Below are 22,589 nucleotides of genomic sequence, written 5' to 3' on the forward strand. Positions count from 1 at the left end.
ATTTTGAGCCATACCTTGTTATAGGTGTGGAGGAACAAAGATACGCCCCGTGTGAATGCAGCTGACTCCCATTTGAGTGTCATTCACAGCGGAAGCAGTGGAATTGCACGCGGAAAGACTAGAGAATTCTTTAATTTTTTTAAATGCATAGTCTTTTAGTGCTGCAGCAATGCATTCATCCTTTGGAACTCCCTGCCAATTGACATCAGGCAGGCGCCATCACTGTAGAATGTTTCAGTGTGTTTTACCTTCCAACATTTCTCCAGTGAAAATAGAGACGTCCTAAGGAAAAGTGGGACATTTCGGGATCAAATCAGAAACTGGGGCAGCTTCTTTAAATCAGGGACACCCCTGGAAAATAGGGGCACTTGGAGGGTCTGAGATTGTACACTTTAATGTTAAAGAAAAGAAATATGCTGAAATATGTAGGAGGGGTCACCTATGGTATAATAATAATAATAATAATAATAATAATAATAAATAACAATAACAATAATCCGCCCATCTGGCTGGGTTTCCCCAGCCACTCTGGGCAGCTCCCAACAGAATAATAATAATAATAAAGCGCTAAAACATCAAACTTCCCTAAACAGGGCTGCCTTCTGATGTCTTCCAAAAGTCAGATAGTTGTTTATTTCCTTGACATCTGAAGACATTCCACAGGGCGGGTGCCACTACCGAGAAGGCCCTCTGCCAGGTTCCCTGTAACCTCGCTTCTCACTGTGAGGGAACCGCCAGAAGGCCCTCGCGGCTGGACCTTAGTGTATGGTAATAACTGTTGCTTCTTCTGTTGTCTTCCTTTACCAGAGGTAAGGAACCTTTTCTGCCAGGGAGGACAGATTGTTCTGTGTCCTCCTCACCCCCAACAGTCACCAGTGATAGGTGGGCAGGACCTGACCTCAGCATCTTCTCATAGCACCCTCACCCCCCCCCAAGAAAGAATTCTGGGAACTGTAGTTTACTCCCTCGCTGAGCTACAGTTCCCAGCACCCTGGACAAACTACCGTTCCCAGGATTCTTTGGGTGGCGTGTGTGATCTGAATGCCTTCAAGTGTTCAGTTGCGTGCTCAGCTACAGCAGGACAAAAGCTCCAAGCTATGGTGGATCTGCTATTAGGAACTGCTTGGTACAGCCCTTTTTTTGCCCAGGCAGCTAGTTCAGAAGGCTTACGGCAACCCTGTTAGTCACAATAGTATGTTAGTCACATGGGCGAGGAATAAGCAAGGTGTTGTTTTGCACTGTACATAACTGAGCATGTGATTAAGGGAAGGGCACTGTGAGCATTGTGGACTGATAATTGGTAACGCTCAGCTCAAAAGTCCCCAGAGCCTGCACAGACCTGGAGGTGTCATTACTTTAGCAGGCAACGAAAAGCTTTCTTCTGCTGTTGTTTTGAAAAATCTCTTTTACCACTTTTTACCACGCACACAGAGCAGAGGTAATGGATTGCGGCGTGATCACCTCCAAAACGGTGTTGCTTCTGATCAGCCTGTTTTTTTGGGTAAGTAAGTTGAAAAGAAAGCAGATCTGTAATTCGGTAATACTTTTCCTCCTATTGACTCTTGATCCTGCAGATCTGAAACAAGAGATGGGTTTGCTGAGCTTAAAACACCTGTTTAGACTGTGAGAGCTTACTTTGTGGACAAAGCCCTTCCCCTTCGTCCCAAGTAAATGTACCCTAAGGTTGTGCTTGGACATGAAGCTTTTGGGGTGCTGTAGCAGTTAAGAGTGTCTGGGCAGCTTCCAGCAAAATTTAAAATATGTAGACATCTCTGTGGTTACAGCGTGGAACTTTTCGTATTGCTTTTTTCTGCTGTACGGGGTTCAGAAGCAGAGCTAGTAAAAGAAAAGGGAAGTTGGAAATGCCCTCCAGTCCTCTGTACCTGTATTAACAAGGGATGCTAAGGCATTAAAGTGAGGGTGGGGGAACCTGTGACCTCCAGGTGCTGTTGGACTCCAGATCCCATCATCCCAAACTGTTGGCCATGCTGACTGGGGCTGATGGGAGCTGGAGTCCATCATTCTCAGGAGGGTTGTAGGCAGTGCTTTTCCCCCGGGGGGGGTACGGGGGGATGGGACGCAGGGGTACGCATACCCTCTAAACATTCTGTAAATCTTTGTACTTTTGTCCATTTACTGTACTGTATTTATTTTCCCCAATTTTAACTATAAAACAGTGATTTCCTTGAGTCAAAATGAGACTAAGGTAAAGGTAAAGGGACCCCTGACCATCAGGTCCAGTCGTGTCCGACTCTGGGGTTGCGGCGCTCATCTCGCTTTATAGGCCAAGGGAGCCGGTGTTTGTCCGCAGACAGCTTCCGGGTCATGTGGCCAGCATGACAAAGCCGCTTCTGGCGAACCAGAGCAGCGCACGGAAACGCCGTTTACCTTCCCGCTGGAGCGGTCCCTATTTATCTACTTGCACTTTGATGTGCTTTCGAACTGCTAGGTGGGCAGGAGCTGGGACCGAGCAACGGGAGCTCACCCCGTGGCAGGGATTCGAACCGCCGACCTTCTGATCAGCAAGCCCTAGACTCTGTGGTTTAACCCACAGCGCCACCTGGGTCCCTCAAAATGAGACTACCCCTAAACATTTTTATTTTTATTTTTTAAGGGGAAAAAGCACTGGCTGTAGGTCTCCCCATCCCTGCATTAGAAGCACTCTGAATGCCATGTATAAAACAAGGAGCTCCTGGCTAGTTTCCTATGACTTTTAACACACAAGGAGAAACTCAGCAGGGGAAGTTTTACTCCTGGAATGAAGCTGCAGTAGTGGGAAAATCTTTTTTTTATCTTTTTAATTCCTCCTTGCCATCTAGTTGCTTAAGGAACAGGATGATAAAAATAGCAAAGCATTTGGCAACCCTAGAATGAGAACGCCTCCGACAAACTGCGCGGTGAAGCAGGGGACAGGATATCCTGTAACAGGGTGTGGGTTTGAGGTTTAAGGACCTGACAGAGCATTCTTCGTACTGATTTTGGTTTAATTGGAAGGGGGGAGGGAACCTGTTTGGGTGCTTTAAAATGAATCCTGTAGGGTGTTTTTCTCTTTCCCCCAATATTCCATCGTTGCCCTTTAATAGCGTTCGATAAAGCTGCCTTTTTTCAAGGTGGCAAATTCAGCAGAAATCATATTTATTTGGAGAGATCGAATACAAGGCAGAACTGCATTTGTGAGGTGGTGGGAGGGAAGTGCTGGTGGGATTTCGGGAATTTTTATGATGTTCTTCCTCAGGGCACTGTACTCAATTCTCCCGGGCCTTCATTTAATCCTCACAACAACCCTAGGAGGTAGGATAGGCTGAGAGAAAGAGGCTGAGGGAAAGTCACCCATTGGGCTTCCTGGCTGAGTGGGTCTCTCTGATCCTAGTCCTGGACTCTAGCCACTACACCATACTGCCTTTCTGCTTTAGTTACAGGTAGGTAGCCGTGTTGGTCTGCCATAGTCAAAACAAAATAAAATAAAAAATTCCTTCCAGTAGCACCTTAGAGACCAACTAAGTTTGTTCTTGGCATGAGCTTTCGTGTGCATGCACACTTCTTCAGATACCTTTAGATTAGGCTTTTAAACAGGCCAGCAGTCACCAGCAGAGGGTTGGCAGGAGCTGGTGGCAGTTGTAGTCCAAAATATCAGGAGGGGGCACCCGGTTGGCAGAGGCTGAAATTGCTATTTGTCTGATTAACCCCGGGAGACAAAAGTAGGGAAGATTTACAAAAGTTACTTCTTTGGGTCAACAAATGTTCCCTTCGTAGGGAAGGCCTGGGAGTCAGTGATTGTTTGTTTGTGTGTGGAAATTCCCAGGTTCAAAACCCTGTCTGGAATGCCACCGACAGCCAATACAGCTGATACAGACATACCTCGGAAGTTGAACGGAATCTGTTCCGGAAGTCCGTTCGACTTCCAAAACGTTCGGAAACCAAGGCGCAGCTTCCGATTGGCTGCAGGAAGCTCCTGCAGCCAATTGGAACCCACGGAACCCACGTTGGACGTTCAGGTTCCAAAGAACATTTGCAAACCGGAGCAATCACTTCCGGGTTTGCGGCGTTCGGGAGCCAAAACGCTTGGCTCGCAAGGAGTTTGACTTCCGAGGTACGACTGTTACCTACTTTTTGTCATGGACTGAATGAAGAAGAAGAAGAAAGTTTGGATTTGATATCCCGCTTTTCACTACCCTAAGTAGTCTCAAAGCGGCTCACATTCTCCTTTCCCTTCCTCCCCCACAACAAACACTCTGTGAGGTGAGTGGGGCTGAGATACTTCAGAGAAGTGTGACTAGCCCAAGGTCACCCAGCAGCTGCATGTGGAGGAGTGGAGACGCGAACCCGGTTCCCCAGATTACGAGTCTACCGCTCTTAACCACTACACCACACTGGCTCTCAAGTGGGAGGCACCCACTTGAGAAACCCCAAAGGACGAAGGCTCAGAGCCTGGGGAATGGTGGTGGGACGATGATGAGTGGTCAGAGGGAGAAGACTGGGAGGACGAGATGGCCGAAGCTGAAGAGGTAACAGGGTTTAGTGAGCTAGAAGAATTTGTGGCAGAGGAGTCCAGAAGCAGAAGGAGAAGAGGGAGACCAAGAGGCTGGTAAAGAAGCCAGGATGTCTCCTCCTTGTGCCGTGACAAGCTCCCCTTACTCCCGGTCTCGCAGAGCCAGAAGAGGCATGAAGAGGGCATAGCCACAGTCACTTTTGTGGGCTAAGGCCCTATCTGCACTATACATTCAAAGCAGTACCATTTTAAACGGTCATGGCTTCCCCCAAAGAATCCTGGCAATTGTCATTTGTTAAGGATGCTGAGAGCTGTTTGGAGATCCCCCAATTCCCTCACAGAACTATAATTCCCAGAATTCCTTGGACAAAGCGACTGATTGTTAAACAGCTTTTGCTCCACTTCCTTTCATTGTTCATGTCACGCGGGAAGAGCGAAGTTCAGCAGGTGCAACAACAAAGCTGCACCTATTGAACTTTGTTCTTCCACAGGAACCAAATAAGGAGCAGAACAGAAGCCATGGCTAGCTTTGCACCCGGCTGTCCTCATCAGGTTTGCAAGCCAGAAGCGGGTTGTTGGGTGTCTTGCAGATCCGCATCAGTGGTTCCAAGCCATGTACTTCTTAAAAAGATGCACACCACACACATGTGTGCCGTAGCCACAAATGAACAGATGCATTGTAAACAAAAATGAAAGAAACAGAAGAAGGAAATGAGACGCATGTTGCCCACGGCCGCTTCAGTTTTTCAAGTCCTCTTTAACAGTTATATCCCACGCCTCTTTATACCACACTTCCATTTGATATTCACCTTGCCCCATCCACTTCCTAGCTATAATAACTCATGCAACTGTCTACCAATTTGTGAGCAAGTCCTTCCTAGTCCGCAAACCTTCCACACCATTATCAATTGATAACAATGCTACCTCTGGACGTTCCATAAGCTTTAAGCCGGTGATTTCTGTTATCTCCTTTGACACCCTTTGCCCCAGCAACTTTTCTGTCCGGATTTTCACTGTTTGAAATATGGCCACCCTAGTGATGTTGCACTCGGGTTCTCATACCCTCCTACATGTTGTGATGAAAAACCAGGACACCATCTCCTGGATGAGTCACGTAACCCAAGCAAGATTGTGGTTTCAGAAAAAAACTTTTTTTCTGGGCACCTAGCCCCCAAACATGTGTTTTGACGCACCGTGCGAGATTGCGACTTGGGGTAAGATTGTGGTTCCCCAAATGACTGCCATGCTCTCACAGGAAAAAAAATGGGTCTTGAGGGGTATGGGTTCTGCCTTTGAGCTTCCCACAGGCATCTGGTCAGCCACTGTGAGAATCATAGAATCATAGAGTTGGAAGAGACCACAAGGGCCATCCAGTCCAACCCCCTGCCAAGCAGGAAACACCATCAAAGCATTCCTGACTGATGGCTGTCAAGCCTCTGCTTAAAGACCTCCAAAGAAGGAGACTCCACCACACTCCTTGGTAGCAAATTCCACTGCCGAACAGCTCTCACTGTCAGGAAGTTCTTCCTAATGTTTAGATGGAATCTAAAATTCATCTTGTTTGCTCTGGCCCAGTTGTCTAATCTGTTAAGGTCATTTTGAAGTGTGATCCTGTCCTCTGGGGTATTAGCCACCCCTCCCAATTTGGTGTCATCTGCAAACTCAGGATGCCCTCAAGCCCATCATCCAAGTCATTGATGAAGATGTTGAATAAGACTGGGCCCAAGACAGAACCCTGTGGCACCCCACTAGTCACATCTCTCCAGGATGAAGAGGAGCCATTGATGAGCACCCTTTGGGTTCGGTCAGTCAGCCAGTTACAAATCCACTGAATGGTAGCATTGTCTAGCCCACATTTTACCAGCTTCTTTACAAGAATATCATGGGGCACCTTGTCAAAGGCCTTGCTGAAATCAAGATAGGCTATATCCACAGCATTCCCGTCATCTACCAGGCTTATAATTCTGTCAAAAAATGAGATCAGGTTAGTCTGACATGACTTATTTTTCAGAAACCCATGCTGACTTTTAGTTATCACAGCGTTCCTTTCTAGGTGCTCACAGACCGTTTGCTTAATGATCTGCTCTAGAATCTTTCCTGGATTCTGGACTAGATGGGCCTTTGATCTGATCTAGCAGGGATTTCCTAAATTCTTAACTTCTCAATGCAGGTAGAAATAGAAAATTGTTCAGTGCCATCTGACTATGAACCTACATGAGCCTTAAGATCTGTGTCAGAGGCCCTGCTTGCCGGCTTGCACGCCTACTGATTTATTTTAAAATTACATTTATATCCCACCTTCCCTCCGAGGAGATCAAGGTGGAGTGCAAAGTTCTCCTTCCTCCCCATCTTCTCCTTCTAACACCCCTGTGAGGTAGGCCAGGCTGAGAGATGCCAACTGGGCCAGGATCGCTCAGTGAGCTTCCTGTCTTGACTGGATGGGATTTTGACTTTGTCTCCCAGGATCGTGGTCTGATGCTCTAACCCAGGGTTTCTCAAACTTGGGTCTCCAGCTGTTCTTGGACTACAACTCCCATCATCCCTAGCTAGCAGGACCAGTGGTTCGGGATGATGGGAATTGTAGTTCAAAAACAGCTGGAGACCCAAGTTTGGGAAACCTTGCAACCAATATCGCACACTATCAGCAGGAATCCCATCAACTGAAAGTGGGAGAGCAGAGGAATTTGGGAGATAATTTCTGTCTGGAAACAGGCAGCTGTGACATCCTTATTTTTGTTTCCTCACGTCCCAAAATTCTGTGATGTTCCTCTGCCAAGGAAACAAGGCTGTCCTGCCTTACCTCTCACCAAAACATTTAATTTGGGCCTTAACCATGACTCTGTAACCTAGGCTCCTCTCTCTTATCATCTCTCAGCCTAGCCTTACCTAATGCAAGATTGTTGTGAGGATAAAATGTGGGCTGGCACACCATGACTACCGCTCTCAGCTCTTCGGAAGAAGGGTGAGGCTGAAATATAATTGTTTTGTAATAATGTGAGCAGGAGCAATGAGGATCTGGGGTGCCTTAAATAATTTAATGTCTCGTTGCATAAGTTGTGACAGGTTACAGCCTACTTTGTCGGATGCACAAAATGTTTTTGGAAGTTGGTAAAGGGGAGACGCGGGTGGCGCTGTGGGTTAAACCACAGAGCCTAGGGCTTGCCGATCAGAAGGTTGGTGGTTTGAATCCCCGCCATGGGGTGAGCTCCCGTTGCTCGGTCCCAGCTCCTGCCAACCTAGCAGTTTGAAAGCACGTCAAAGTGCAAGTAGATAAATAGGTACCGCTCTGGCAGTAAACGGCGTTTTCATGCACTGCTCTGGTTTGCCAGAAGCGACTTAGTCATGCTGGCCAAATGACCCAGAAGCTGTATGCCGGCTTCCTCGGCCAATAAAGTGAGATGAGCGCCGCAACCCCAGAGTCAACCCCAGAGTCATGGTCAGGGGTCCCTTTACCTTTTTAAAGGGGAGAAAGGGAGGGAGGGAGGGAGGGAGGGAGGGAGAGAAGAAAGAAAGAAAGAAAGAAAGAAAGAAAGAAAGAAAGAAAGAAAGAAAGAAAGAAGAAGAAGAAGAAGAAGAAGAAGAAGAGTTTGGCTTTGATATCCCGCTTTATCACTTCCCGAAGGAGTCTCAAGCGGCTAACATTCTCCTTTCCCTTCCTCCCCCACAACAAACACTCTGTGAGGTGAGTGGGGAGAGACTTCATAGAAGTGTGACTAGCCCAAGGTCACCCAGCAGCTGCATGTGGAGGAGCGGAGACGCGAACCCGGTTCCCCAGATAACGAGTCTACCGCTCTTAACCACTACACCACACTGGTGTAGTGGTTAAGAAAGAAAGAAAGAAAGAAAGAAAGAATAGGAGTGGTTAAAGTTAACTGTTCTGCTTAGTTTCTTTTTGTTGTAGTTTGCTCGTTGGGTGAGAAACTCATATCTGGCAGGGGCACCCCAGGGCCCAGCAAAAATCTGGTATGTGAGGGAGAGGGTTGAATTATTACGCAGTGTGCATCCCTCCTACTCCTCTGTCGTCTCCAGCAACTGACAGCACCGGCTTCCCAGGGTTCATTCAGGCCCTAACAAATGCTGGACTTGTACTGGGTGAAACTTGCTTTCCTTCTCTAGAAGAAAAAAAACAAACAACAAACAGATCTTTGCATCACGTTCTCATCAATCCAGACACCGGGTTATGTTTCGTGGTTGCTTCCCCCGCCTCATTTTATGAAGATTCAACAGTCAACTTTAATTTAAAACACACAGAAGGAATACATTTAGCCAAATGGGCTGGAGCAGGCACAACTCAAAATGCAAAAAAGGAGGAAAAACAAAAAGCCTACCATTTTTAACAATATGAATCCAGAACAATGAGCTACAAACACTCTCCTCTTCCTCCCTCCAACCTTTCCTCTCTCACACTCTTGGCACTAATATACGCAAGCGATAATAGAGGATATTTTTTTTCTTGGGTGTGTAGCTTTACGTAGCCAAAATGCCACCATCCATGCAGGTTTGGGGGATTCCTAGCATTTGCAGAAGTATTAAAAACACTTTAGGGAGAGACCCAAAGTGAAGGGGGGACACCCCAAAACTACCCAATGAGGACTGAGCATGCTTGGTGGGAACAGAGCATAGGAGCCAACACCTAGAGGCTGCGGTCCCTTCACACACACACCCCAATATTGAGCCCCCCCCCCAAGTTAATGGACATTGCCATTCAAATGGTGAGTGCACCCCACCATGATTGATTATGGGGAGTGGGGCATACCTGTCCCTCCCAATATTTATTCAGGTTGGCTCCCCTGGAACAGAATATTCACTTTTAGGCAGGAGGAGGAGGAGGAAGAAGAAGAAGAAGAAGAAGAAGAAGAAGAAGAAGAAGAAGAAGAAGAAAAGAAGCAGCGTTTGGATTTGATATCCTGCTTTATCACTACCTGAAGGAGTCTCAAAGCGGCTAACATTCTCCTTAGACGGAATGGACTATACAGTAGTGGAATGCAGAAATAGCAGTCTGCAATTTGTATTCTCTTCGCTCTCTCCTACACTACAGAAGCACACCACGCTGCAAAAATTATTGCAACATCCCAGTGTGGGGTGTGTGTGTGTGTGTGTGTGAGAGAGAGAGAGAGAGAGAGATTAATATGTATATTCTAAAAACTCTTCAGTGAAATTGGCCACATTAAGAGTCAATCTTACAGCTGAAAAGCTTATGGTTTATATATAATCAATTAATAAAAGGATCAAGAGAAAATGGAAAGTGTTTTGGGAATGCATGACCGTTTATGCTTTAGAAACTGTGAATCTAGGCTTATTTTTTTCGGCTCTGTCCCCTGGGAGAGTGATTGTGCAGCTTGTTTGCTTAAAGGTTTAGAAGGGTTCTTGTGGAGAAATTCCACAGAGGTTCTGGTAGCTTTCAGTCACGTGGCAGTTCATGGGAAGTTCCATAAAGTCTCTCAGAAGAGCAAAGTATGAGCACATACAGTGTTGGGGAAAAGATCCAACTCCAGTTTAAAGATGCTTAATAAAATAATAATAATTGGGAAGGTGTGTGGACCATGTGCAGAGTGCACCTTGTATATCAGGCATAGGCAAACTCGCCTCCAGATGTTTTGGGACTCTAACTCCCATCATGCCTGACCACTCCTGTTAGCTAGGGATGATGGGAGTTGTAGTCCTAAAACATCTGGAGGGCCGATTTGCCTATGCCTGCTGTACACCCCACAGAGCGCCACAGCAGGTGCTTACTGATTCTTGGGATGGAAGAGCATGTGGCCAGCAGCCAGATTAAGCCTCAACGCTTTTTTTTGAAGTGATAATGAAATTGCGAAGTGTATACTGAAATTCACTATGGGTGAATCCTTGAATCGTAGCGTTGTAGAGTTCAAAGAAACCTTGCGAGTCATCTAGTCCAAGCCCCTGCAATTCAGGAATCTCATCCAGCATTTATGCTGCTTTCTGCCTTTCACCTTTCAAAGCGAAACTAATAAAATAACTACTCTTGATTTTAACAGCATCAAGAATCGCGGGCAGCCTCAGTGGTGCAATGAGCCTATTTCTTCCATAGCTCTCAAATGGTGGGGGCAGTTGTTTCTGCCATAGCTGTCAACGTTTCCCTTTTCTTGCGAGGAATCCTATTTGGAATAAGGGAATTTCCCTTTTTTTAAAAGGGGGAAATTTAAACTGTTTTGTGAGGTGCGCCCGAAAATCAGTATAAAAATACTGCAGTTGCAGTTCCCAGCACCCTTAGAGTCGTAGAATCATAGAATTGCAGAGTTGGAAGGGACCATAAGGGTCATCTAGTCCGACCCCCTGCAAGTCAGGAATCTTCCACCCAATGTGGGGCTCAAACCCACAACCCTGAGATTAAAGGGGTCTCATGCTCTGCCAGTTGAGCAGTTGAGCAGAACAAACTACAGTTCGCAGGTGGGAAGCCAAGTGCTTTAATTCATGGTGTGGATGTGGTTGCGTCAAAGCAAGTTTTCTACAAACTTTCCAGAACATTTCCACCTCCCTTTCCAAGAGTCTTGACTTCTGAGGAAGCGGGCTTGTTGCACAAGACTTTCCAGCCAATTATAATTGGGCAACCGGAATTTTCCCATATGTTTTTGAATCCCAACCGAAAATAGTGATGGTCTGGGGAGTGTTTTTCTCTCCACCCCGCCCCTGCGACGTGTCCTGTGAATTTCAGAGAGTTTTGGTCGATGGCACTTAACCTATTCTTACCAGGAGAGGTGGCGGTTGCGGGAATCTGGGGGTGAACTTCCTCCTTCCTAAAGGATGCCACTGAGGCCCTTATGCTAAGAAATAAATCAAATAATTAAATATTGGGTAAGTGGTTTTGAGCCTGGCTGATTGAGCCAGAGTGATGCAATGGCCTACTTGAAAAGAGAGCACTTCTTTACTCCTTCTGCCGTGAGCTAAAGAGGTTTTTGGATTGTGAACTCTTGGGTTGACCTGACCTGTATGACAAGTGTGCCACTCATCGTTCTGGTTAAACCTCTTGAGGTAAAGACGCCATCTTCTAAGTGCGGGGAAGTCTGAGTGCACTCGAGTGTTGTGCAAATTAAGTTTTTGCTTTAAGAGCCAGGTATTGCTGTGAAAGAAGGCTTTCTCTGAGGTTTTACTTGGACTATACAGACATTCGAAGCGGTGTTATACCACTTTGAATGATACCCCCCCCCCAAGAATCCGAGGTAGTGTGATTTGTTAAAGCTGCTTGGTGAAACCCTATTCCCCTCCCAGTGTTATGTATTGAAGTTCTCACCCTAGGCCACCAGGGGTAGAAGACAAAGAAGAAGAGTTTGGATTTGATATCCCGCTTTATCACTACCCGAAGGAGTCTCAAAGCGGCTCACATTCTCCTTTCCCTTCCTCCCCCACAACAAACACTCTGTGAGGTGAGTGGGGCTGAGAGACTTCAGAGAAGTGTGACTAGCCCAAGGTCACCCAGCAGCTGCATGTGGAGGGGACGCGAACCCGGTTCCCCAGATTACGAGTCTACCACTCTTAACCACTACACCACACTGGCGTTGTGTATATAGTTTTCACTCAGGTCCACGTCAGTTAATTTAGGCGGGAAACCCTGGGCTGTTGTTGTTACAAAGTTGTCAGCCGGCTTCCTATAAAAGCAGGCTGGCTGAGCTGTTTGTGTGCAGTTCAGTTCAGTTCCAGCTTAAGAATGAAGAGCTGCTTGGAGAAACCTCTGTGTCGTCTGCTATGTCCACCCACTACTTAATACCCAGAGCCACAGTTCTCAGTGCGTTGCAATAGTCCATCCTTCTTTCCCAAAGAACTCTGGAATTGCAGCTCCAGGTGATGTGGCCAGCATGGCTAGGCTGTTTCTGACGAAACCAGAGCAGCGCATGGAAACACCGATTACCTTCCCGCCAGAGCGGTACCTGTTTGTCTACTTGCACTTTGACGTGCTTTCGAACTGCTAGGTTGGCAGGAGCAGGGACCGAACAACGGGAGCTCGCCCCGTTGCGGGGATTCGAACCGCCGACCTTCCAGTCAGCAAGCCCTAGGCTCAGTGGTTTAGACCACAGCGCCACCCACGTCCTATATATACCCTATACTTCCCTTTAAAAAAAAAGTACAGGGAAAAGATCTGAAGAAGTGTGCATGCACACGAAAGCTCATACCAAGAACAAACTTAGTTGGTCTCTAAGGTGCTACTGGAAGGAATTTTTAATTTTATTTTGTTTTGACTATGGCAGACCCACACGGCTACCTACCTGTAACTGGAAGATTGATAGGTTTGTTTGTGCCTTTAAGAAGCGTTCTGGGAAGCTGAGTTTGTTGCTACAGAGGAGGCTGCTAAACTTATCTCTTCCTATGTTGAAAGGAAGGAGCCAGAAAGACTGCAAGTCTGTGCATGTCTCTCTTTAGAAATCAGTTCTGATGCATTTAATAGGGTTTACTTTCTGGGAACTGAAGTTGTTCTTAAGTGCTGTGAAGTCCAAGCTAGCTAGGCAAAAGAGGAAGTATTTGCATTTTTAATAGTGTGACAAGTTAATATCACGAACTACATCACATGAGTCTGCCTCACCATGTTCCTTATGGTTCGGCTTGACGTACAGAATTTCCAAGCAAATTTGTCCTCTTTAATTTTTGTACTGTTTTTGCAAATGGGAATTGTATTCGAGTTATGTTTGTCTTTGTTTGTTTATCTTATATGCACTCCACTACATCCTGCCAGTTTTTTTTAGGTCAGGTAACCAGAACTAGGACGCGGGTGGTGCGGTGGGTTAAACCACAGAGCCTAGGGCTTGTTGATCAGAAGGTCGGCGGTTCGAATCCCTGCAACGGGGTGAGCTCCCGTTGCTCGGTCCCTGTTCCTGCCAACCTAGCAGTTCGAAAGCACGTCAAAGTGCAAGTAGACAAATAGGTACCGCTCCGGCGGGAAGGTAAATGGCGTTTCCATGCGCTGCTCTGGTTCACCAGAAGCGGCTTAGTCATGCTGGCCACATGACCCGGAAGCTGTACGCCAACTCCCTCAGTCAATAAAGCGAGATGAGCGCTGCAACCCCAGAGTCATCCGCGACTGGACCTAATGGTCAGGGTCCCTTTACCTTTACCTTTAACCAGAACTAACAAATGGAAGCTCTTCGTACAATGGTTGAACTGCAAGCGTTTTCACCGTTGTGTTGATGTGTCAGATGCAATCGCACACAACTGGAAAGCTAACCGTTGCCTGTCGGCAGCAAAGTTGTAGAGTAGGGTTTGGACTACAACTGCTATCAGCCCCAGTCAGCACAACTCTACTGGTTGGGGCTGATGTGAGTTGCCTTTCCAGAGGGCACCAGGTTGGCGAAGTCTGTTATAGAGGCTGCCTTTCCTTTCAGCAAGAAGCTTTCCAAGGAACTCTGTAGGAAGGAACATTTTTTCAGAAGGAAGTTTTCCATGACTGCTGTAATAATCAACCACCGTTTCAGAACGAAATGTATTTTTACATCAGAAGCATGACAAATGTCGGTCTTATGCCTGATGCCCTTAATTTAATGCCAAGCACATGATTAGAATTATATTGAGAGCAAATAAGACTGTTGACTGCTGACAGATGATTAGTTGGTGCCTTTGTTCCAAAGATGAGCTCATAGTTTCCCTAGAAGACCCATAACGTTCGTTCAGGCCTGGCCCTATCATTTGGCAGCGTGTGACCACGTCCTCGGGTAACAGATGCGGCAGAAGGGGTCAGCCTCCTGGTTGTACTGTTCAGTTGGGGATCAGAGCTGTGGGTGCCACATTACTTATCTAACACCAAGTTCCCCTGCCTGTTTTCGTCAGGACTCAGAGCAAAGCAACATCAGAACCTGGAGACACACTTCTGGTTGACCACTGTGAGAACAGGATGGTGGACTGGATTGGCTTTTGGCCTGATTCAGCAGGGGTGTTCTTAAGTTAACTCTGAATTGTAGTAGGCAAGTTGTCTCGCAGCAATATGGAAACTAGGTCAAATCCTGTGGCTAGATCCAGTACAGACCAGTCTTGGAAGGAGTCATTCGGGTTCACTGGGAACCGGGTGGAGGAAGTCATAATAGTTTAAACTGGTTTATCTGATACCATTTTGAAACAACATGTTGCTTTATATTAAGGCTGCAGCAGCTGGACTTTCATATGTTGGCGCATACGTCCTCAACACCTACAAGGAATATGACCCTTTCCTCCAGGATAAATACCCTCTCCTGCCGGCTGTCATCATCATTGGTGTTGCCGTGGTGATGTTCGTTATCGGCCTCATTGGCTGCTGCGCTACAATCCGTGAATCCAAGATTGGGTTGGGAGTGGTAAGTAAGGAGTCCGTCACTGAAAATGCCTTCTGTAACAATTACATGGCGCCAGAGAGAGGGAACCGGAGAGGACAAGGGCTTGTCCACACTTCCACTTTTCCACGGGGCCGAATGGTTTTATGTTTGCCCCACTGCTTTTCCCGGACAAACCCGCTCTTTAGAGCTTAATCGGAGCAATTGTCAATCCACTGAAAACCCGATTGATGCTTATTCCGATTCAGTGGTAAATATCGGGTTTTCCTGGGGGAAAGCGGCAGGACATATGAAAGTCTGAATGAGCCCCAAGTGTCTGTCCACCCGCTTCCAGACAAGTCACTTGCCCTATGGTTTGCCTTCCCGTTGCTGGGGCCATGTAGTTTCTTGAAGGAAAGGTCATTACCACGTAAAATTTGTAGCTGGAGGTCTCTTAAGCATGCCCACTTCAGACTGAATTCCGTCATGACTAAGAAGACTTCAGAAGAGGATGGGAGCATTCATGTGAACTATTCCACGTGACAGCTCTTCAGATATTTGAAGATGGCTATCGTATCCGTGATTCTCCATTGGTTTGGCTTCACTTCATTGTTTCTCAAGACAGACGGATGCCAACCAACCAATATCCTATCACCTCTCCGTCCCCTTTTCTCCAGGCTAAACACACCCAGCTCCCTCAACTGTTCCTCATAAGCCCTGGTTTCTGGACCCTTTCTCATTGTGCTCATCCTCCTCTGCACATGTTCTAGCTTGTCAATATCCTTCTTAAACTGTGGTGCCCAGAATTGGACACAGGACTCTAGGTGATGCTAGGCAACAGTTCTCTCTCATCCCCACCCCTCACACAAGGCTTCTTCACCCCAGCCTCTCATCTTATATGTCTACAACACCTGTACACCAGCCTCTTCCTAACTAACTCTTCCTTTCCTCCAGTTCCTGGTCATTATCCTGTTGATCTTCATTGCTGAAGTGGCAGCTTTTGTCCTTGGATTCATTTACAAAGGACAGGTGGGCAAAAACATACGTATATATTCTGTACCAATGATGGGGAGGGGGCAAGGTGGGTGGTGGAAATGCAATTATGAATTCCTCTCATTCTGTGAAGACTGGGGGCTCAACCACCTTTCCATTTACCCCTCCACTTTCCCCCAGGAAAACCTACAGTTTAGCGCTGAATCGGAACAAACAGCAATTGCCATTTGTTCCAATTTAGCACTAAAGAGCAGGTTTTCCAGGGGAAAGCAGTGGGTCAAAGAAATAACTGCTCGGACCCATGCTTTCTAGGCTTGGGACAACTGGGAGTATGGATGAGTTTGGGCCAGAGCGATGGTTAACCATACCAACCCGGAGCCACATTCACAGCATACATTCAAAGCACTACGATGCAACTTTAAGCAGCCATGGCTGCACCCTGAAGAACTGTGGGAGTTGCAGTTTGTTAAGGATGCCTAGAGTTGTTAGGGTAAGCCTATTCCCCTCACAAAGCTACTAGCATGAGTTTGGCCAAACTGTGAGAGGCAGTGAAGGATAGGCGTGCCTGGCGTGCTCTGGTCCATGGGGTCACGAAGAGTCGGACACGACTGAACGACTGAACAACAACATTCCCCTCACAGGTGGCGCTGTGGTCTTGCTGATGGGAAGGTCGGCAGTTCAAATCCGCATGATGGGGTGAGCTCCCGTTGCTCTGTCCCAGGGATAGGCAAACTCCGGCCCTCCAGATGTTTGGGACTACAATTCCCATCATCCCTAGCTAACAGGACCAGTGGTCAGGGATGATGGGAACTGTAGTCCCAAACATCTGGAGGGCCAGAGTTTGCCTATGCCTGCTCTGTCCCAACTTCTGGCAACTTCAAAAGCAAACCAGCATGAGTAGATAAATAGGTTCCGCTGCGACTAGGGAATACCATGCCAACTGTCCTGTATGATACAGGATTGTCCCGTGTTTCGGTGTAAAATGCTATATCCTGTATTGATACAGTTCTGCCCTGTATTTCAGGTCTTCTCTCTTTCTGTGTCTCTCTCTGCCAAGTTAGGGAACCTCTCCAAATGCATGTGTTTGAAAGGATATGCGAGAAGTCATGTGTTTAAGCTCTGGGTAGCCAAGCACAGACAGATTTACAAATTCATGTGCATTTGTGTGCACACGTGTGCAAATTCCAGAGGGGCCATTCCTGTTAGGCTGCAATAGATTGTAATGGGTTGCTTTGAAAAAAAAAATCACACATACCCCCAACCACCCAGCCCTGTCCCGTATTTTGCCAGAACAGAAGTTGCAACCCTAGCTGCGATGGGAAGGTAAACAGGGTTTCCATGCACTCTGGTGCTCCATGCGCTGGAAGTGGTTTAGTCATACTGGTCACAAGACCCGGAAAAGCTGTATGCGGACAAACGCCGGCTCCCTCGGACTGAAAGCGAGATGAGCACCGCAACCCCATAGTCAAATTTAACTGGACTTAACTGTCCAGGAGTCCTTTACCTTTACTTTTACTTATTCCCCTCACAGAGCTAAAATTCCCAGAGTTTCCTGTGAAGAGGGATTGATGGTTACCATAAATCACTCTGGAAATGGTTTTTAAAAATGCAAATATCACTTGGAAAGGGAGTATGTGCTGGGAACTACTGGGTCCACAGGGAAGGCAGAAAGGGGCATTGAACCCTTTTCTTTATTGTCGGCGATTGTGAGAAGAATCACACTTCTGAAAGAGAAATCACAAAGCAGGAATTTCCTTCCAATACAAATAAAACTTCAGGGGGGGGGGCTTTCCTCAGCTGAGGGGCTACAGTGATCTTCTCTGTTTCTTGCAGTTGAGGGGCTTTCTGTTCTTGAACAAAACCCTCACAGTTCTTTCTTCCTACAGGTAAAAACAGATTTGCACGAACCAATGCTGCAATCATACAAGAACTATGACGGGAAAACGGAAGAGTCTCACATCATAGATTACTTACAGCAAGAGGTTGGGAAACTTTATGTTTTGTTTAAAATTATCGTCACAAACTTCCTCCTCTGGTTGAAAATCCTGTTATTAGTCCTAGAACTATGAATGTCGTCTCATCTTGCATACTTTATCCTGTTTGCAGTTTCCTTCCATTTCCCCCCCCCTTTTTTTTTCCTTTTTAAAGAGATAACTACAGTACAGGAAAAATAACTAGTGGCCTGTTCCAGATAATCCGTTTCAGGGTTTGTTTGTTTTTAGTGTGCAGTTTGACAAGGGGTGTTTTGCTTCTGTGAATTTCTTTAAGGTTCCCTTCCATTCTGCCAATATTTTGCAGGAAGCATTCAATCACACAATGGCGAATGTAGGATTGCACAGTCAGCGTGAATTAACACAGTCTTGGGCAATAAAGCCACTTAAAAATATAATATAGATTTTTTTGCGGTAAGGGAAAGCACTGGAAAGTGTGGTATAATAACTGATTGACAGGAAGTCATAAATAACCTCTGTGCAAACAAATAAGAATGTGTTCAAATCAGAGTGGATACTCAGTAAAGAGCAGGAGTCGTATAACCACCTCACAGACTTTGTGCAAAATATCAGGATAAATGCCAGGTGAACAAGGCTTCTGGGACACACATTCACTCCAAATGTAGTTGTTTCGCAAATTAAATTAAGCCATTTCCTGATCTTGTGCAATCCATTTATTTCAAAGGCCATGTTCAATACTTTATGTAACGGTACCAAAATACTTCATGATATCACATCGCTCGACACACTATTTCAGAGATCCTATATTCCCTTTACATCTGCTCAACTTTTTCCATTAAGCCTGAAATTTGCAGCTCTTGTATATAAAACAATACCGTCAGCTTCTTAAGCCCACAAAAACAGTTTTGTGCAGACAGAGGAATTATATCCAGGAAATGTTTGCTCAGTGTGATGCAGATGTGTTTCCACCGGTATAAACCAACTGGCTAAATTCCATAATTGTGATACATAATCGTCTATTTACTGCAGTTGCTTTTGCCGAGTTTTTTTAGCCGGAGCCTCTTCATTATTCTTTTGATTCTTGCGTCAATTGCGTATACAGTGGTACCTCTGGTTGCGAACTTAATTCGTTACGGAGGTCCGTTCTTAACCTGAAACTGTTCTTAACCTGAGGTACCACTTTAGCTAGTGGGGCCCTCTGGCCGCCACGTCGCCAGCGCACGATTCTGTTCCATCCTGAGGTAAAGTTCTTAACCCGAGGTACTACTTCCGGGTTAGCGGAGTCTGTAACCCAAAGCGTTTTTAACCCTAGGTACCACTGTATTCTCTCTGTGCATTGCAAAGTGGTCCTTGTGCAAGCATAAGGGCTAGCCGCTTGTGCCTCCTTGTATTACAACTCAGTGGCGGAGGAAGCCTCCTTGCCGCCCGGGGCAGCGGCGCGGAGGCACCCCCTGGGGGTGGGGCGTCACGGCGCACCGGATGCACTGTACATGCCCGGAATTTCTGGGCATGTGTAGTGTATCGGCTGGTGCTGCCAGAGCTGCAGAGGCAAGGGGCGGGCCAGCGAGGAGGGGTGTCACGCAACGCCCCTCCTCGCTGGCCCGCCCCTCGGCTCGGCCAGCCGAGCGCTACAAGCCCTGTAAAAAGAAAAAAAGAAAGGAAAGCAGCCGCTTGCTTGTGGCAGACCAGGCTTTCCGATTACGGGGGTGGGCCTCCGCCACGGGTGTCACCCCCCGAGCGGTACCCAGGGCGCCCCCCCCGCCCCCTTGCTCCGCCCCTGTCACAACTTAAACTTCTTGTATTAGTAGCACAATCGTTTCAAAACATTCTCCCTGCAGCCTCTGATTATGCATTTCAAAAATGTAATTACGGTGTTTTCATGAGGCTCAGTACATTTTTTAAAGATGGCTCAAACAAGGCAACAGTTCTTTTTTTTGTTTAAACATTTATAACACACACTTTTGAGATCTCACACATCCTTGAAAGTGAGAGGGGCTTTTTGCTTTCATTCACGATTTCGATCTTTGCAGCTTCAGTGTTGCGGAGTCGACAACTACACCGACTGGATTGGTAGCCGATGGTTCAACGCCACTGGCAACCAGAGCGTCCCCGTAAGCTGCTGCAAGCGAGACGTCATTAAGGAAAACTGCACAGGGCAGCTGAGTGACCTGAAGTTTCTCAATACACAAGTAAGGGCACGTTGCGTTCAGGACTTGCACGGGAATGACAGAATTGCTGGGGACCTGAAACCAAAGGCTGGTGTGAGCCATCTCTTAAGATGATTGCAAGGTGTAAATAAAGCAGCATGATTTTGAAAATCCCAACGTTCGGGATCTCTGGCTACCCTTCAGATCAGTCCTGGCAGAGATCCCACACTGGCTCAAAAATAATAACACTGCGCCCTGCCATCAATACTTTCTTGTTTTGTTTTTGCGGCAGTGCTATAAACTGCTGATATCTACAACTGTAACGGATGGGGGAGACATTCAATTCTGTTAGCGTTTTGATGGGAAACTTGATAACTCATCCTTCTCACACCAAAGCAGGAACAAAAACATCACCACCTTTGAAATTCGACCTTGTCCATATTTGCAGTGCAGTTCTCAAACCCAAACGATGTGTACAAACGTGCACATGTTCGTGAAGATAGCATACAAAATGCACCGAAGTTGGGGAAATAGGATACCAATAAAATGTATTGATTAGGAGGAAAATGAAATGGTGAAAAACTTTCAAGAGGTGTTGTTGTTTTTTAATTGCAATTTGCTTAAGAAATGGTGTGAACTGAATTTAAGGTGGGGAAATTGGGAGGGCTGAAATAGATTTCTCTTTCCTCAATGACCATTCTCTCTCTCTCTCTCTCTTTCTCTCCCCCACATCTGCAAATTCTCCCTGCAGGGCTGTGAGGAGAAGGTGGAGTCTATTCTGCAGAGTGTCCTCAACTACGCTATGCTTGTCATCCTAGGATTTGCCATTGTGAAGGTATTTATACTCTGACCTTGAAACGAATGCTCCAGAGCAGAGAGGTACACAGTCTGAACCATAAATTAAACAGTAAGTTTCAAAACAGCATTAAATCAAAAGAAAGGATTCAGGCTACCATGCAAGTTTTTCAGTGCTAGGTGAAAACCTTCCAACCTCCTCCTCCCACTCGGCCCCTCACCTGCCCCGCATGAGCCTGGCTCGCAGTCCCGCTCTCGCGCACACCTCAGCGGCTGCTCCCTCCCCACCGGGTCTAAGTGAAGGCAGGCTGTCGCAGCAGCAGCCGCATCGCTCCCGCTCTCTCCTCCCCACAACCCGCGTCTCCGAAAGCTGTGGCGACTCCGGAGAGGGAGGCAAGCAGACACCCGCTGCTGCTGCTCGGCCTCCTCAACCCCTCACGCAAACAACGCGGCGGCGAAGGCGCCCCTGGAGCTGCTCGCCTCAGTCCAGTCTCGAGGTGCAGGCTCTCCCTCCCCGCCAGCTGGGATGTTAAAACAAAATCGAAAATTCTTTCTAGTAGCACCTTAGAGACCAACTGAGTTTGTTCCTGGTATGAGCTTTCGTATCTGAAGAAGTGTGCATGCACACGAAAGCTCATACCAGGAACAAACTCAGTTGGTCTCTAAGGTGCTACTAGAAAGAATTTTCGAATTTGTTTTGACTATGGCAGACCAACACGGCTACCCACCTGTAGCTGGGATGTTGTTGCTCTTGCGGCAGCTGCCCATATGTTCTAGCGCCCGTTAATTTAACGGGTTTAAAGCACTAGTTTAAAATAATGATTGCCTTCTCGTTTCAGTTCTTTGGGATGCTTAGTGTCTGCGTGCTGACCTGCAAGAGAGAACAGCACAACGGTTACCATCCTTTGTCAGGGACGTTTGCTTGATCGGAAGACGGAGAGTGACCCTTCGTTCTGCTCTTCCAAGATAAAATGGACTTGGGAAAGATGCTCTGAACAGAAAACGTTTTGCCTGCTTTTGTAAAATGCTGAATCCTTATCTCGGTGAACAGAAAGGAGATTCCTTTCAAAGCTTGTTATTAAATGTGACCTCACTTGGATTTAACACAGCTATTGGTGATTCCGCTTGAGAATCTTTGATGTAGTTCAGGTGTAGGAAATTTGTGTCCAGATGTTTCTGAACTACAGCGCCCTGTGGAATGCCCTCCCACCAGATGTCAAGGAAATAAACAACTATCTGACTTTTAGAAGACACCTGAAGGCAGCCCTGGAAGCTTTTAATATTTGATGAATTAATTGTATTTTAATATTTTGCTGGAAGCCGCCCAGAGTGGCTGGGGAAACCCAGCCAGATGGGCGGGGTATAAATAAAAATTATTAAATTATATTCCTATCACCCCTGGAGTTGTAGTTCAGCAACATCTGGAGGGGCAGAGGTTCCCCACACCTGATGTAGTTGAACTGAAGTGCCTCCCTTTCCTTAGAACAGGATTGTTGTTGTTGTTGTTCAGTCATTCAGTCGTGTCCGACTTCGTGACCCCATGGACCTGAGCATGCCAGGCACGCCTATCTTTCACTGCCTCCCGCAGTTTGGCCAAACTCATGCCAGTCGCTTCAAGAACACTGTCCAACCATCTCATCCTCTGTCGTCCCCTTCTCCTTGTAACAGGATATGAAGCCTTAAACCTTAAAAGGTAACCCAGCAGGTACCATTCTGACGTTTCACAGATGAATGTGGTTCTCCGCTCCTCCCCGAACCTTGTTAGATTTATTAACATAAATTATTTTTTCAAACTATTAAATGACTTGGTGTATTTTCCGTTGCCTGCTGGGTGTTCTGAATGCAGGAGAAGGTTTTCAGTATTCAGCAGTGAAAGACAGTCAGAGAGGAATCTTGTGAATCTTGTCTCACTTCTTTGAACGTGAGCACTGCAAAACAACAGATAGATTTTAGGTGAGTGTTGCCATTTGCTGGTGGAGTTTTT

The 22,589-nt window shown here is 46.7% G+C and overlaps 1 protein-coding gene across 1 annotated transcript; it reads left to right on the forward strand.

The window, feature by feature from the left end:
- Positions 1-1,281: 1,281 nt before the first annotated feature.
- LOC117055185 (tetraspanin-36-like) lies at positions 1,282-21,710 on the forward strand. Its single transcript, XM_033164583.1, has 7 exons — positions 1,282-1,501; positions 14,572-14,763; positions 15,673-15,747; positions 17,598-17,693; positions 19,694-19,852; positions 20,562-20,645; positions 21,445-21,710. Exons 1-7 carry the CDS (start codon positions 1,442-1,444, stop codon positions 21,529-21,531), a joined length of 753 nt encoding a protein of 250 aa, XP_033020474.1. The 5' UTR covers positions 1,282-1,441; the 3' UTR covers positions 21,532-21,710.
- Positions 21,711-22,589: the final 879 nt, after the last annotated feature.

Source organism: Lacerta agilis, chromosome 11 (assembly GCF_009819535.1).
Source record: "Lacerta agilis isolate rLacAgi1 chromosome 11, rLacAgi1.pri, whole genome shotgun sequence".
Classification (NCBI taxonomy): Eukaryota; Metazoa; Chordata; class Lepidosauria; order Squamata; family Lacertidae; genus Lacerta; species Lacerta agilis.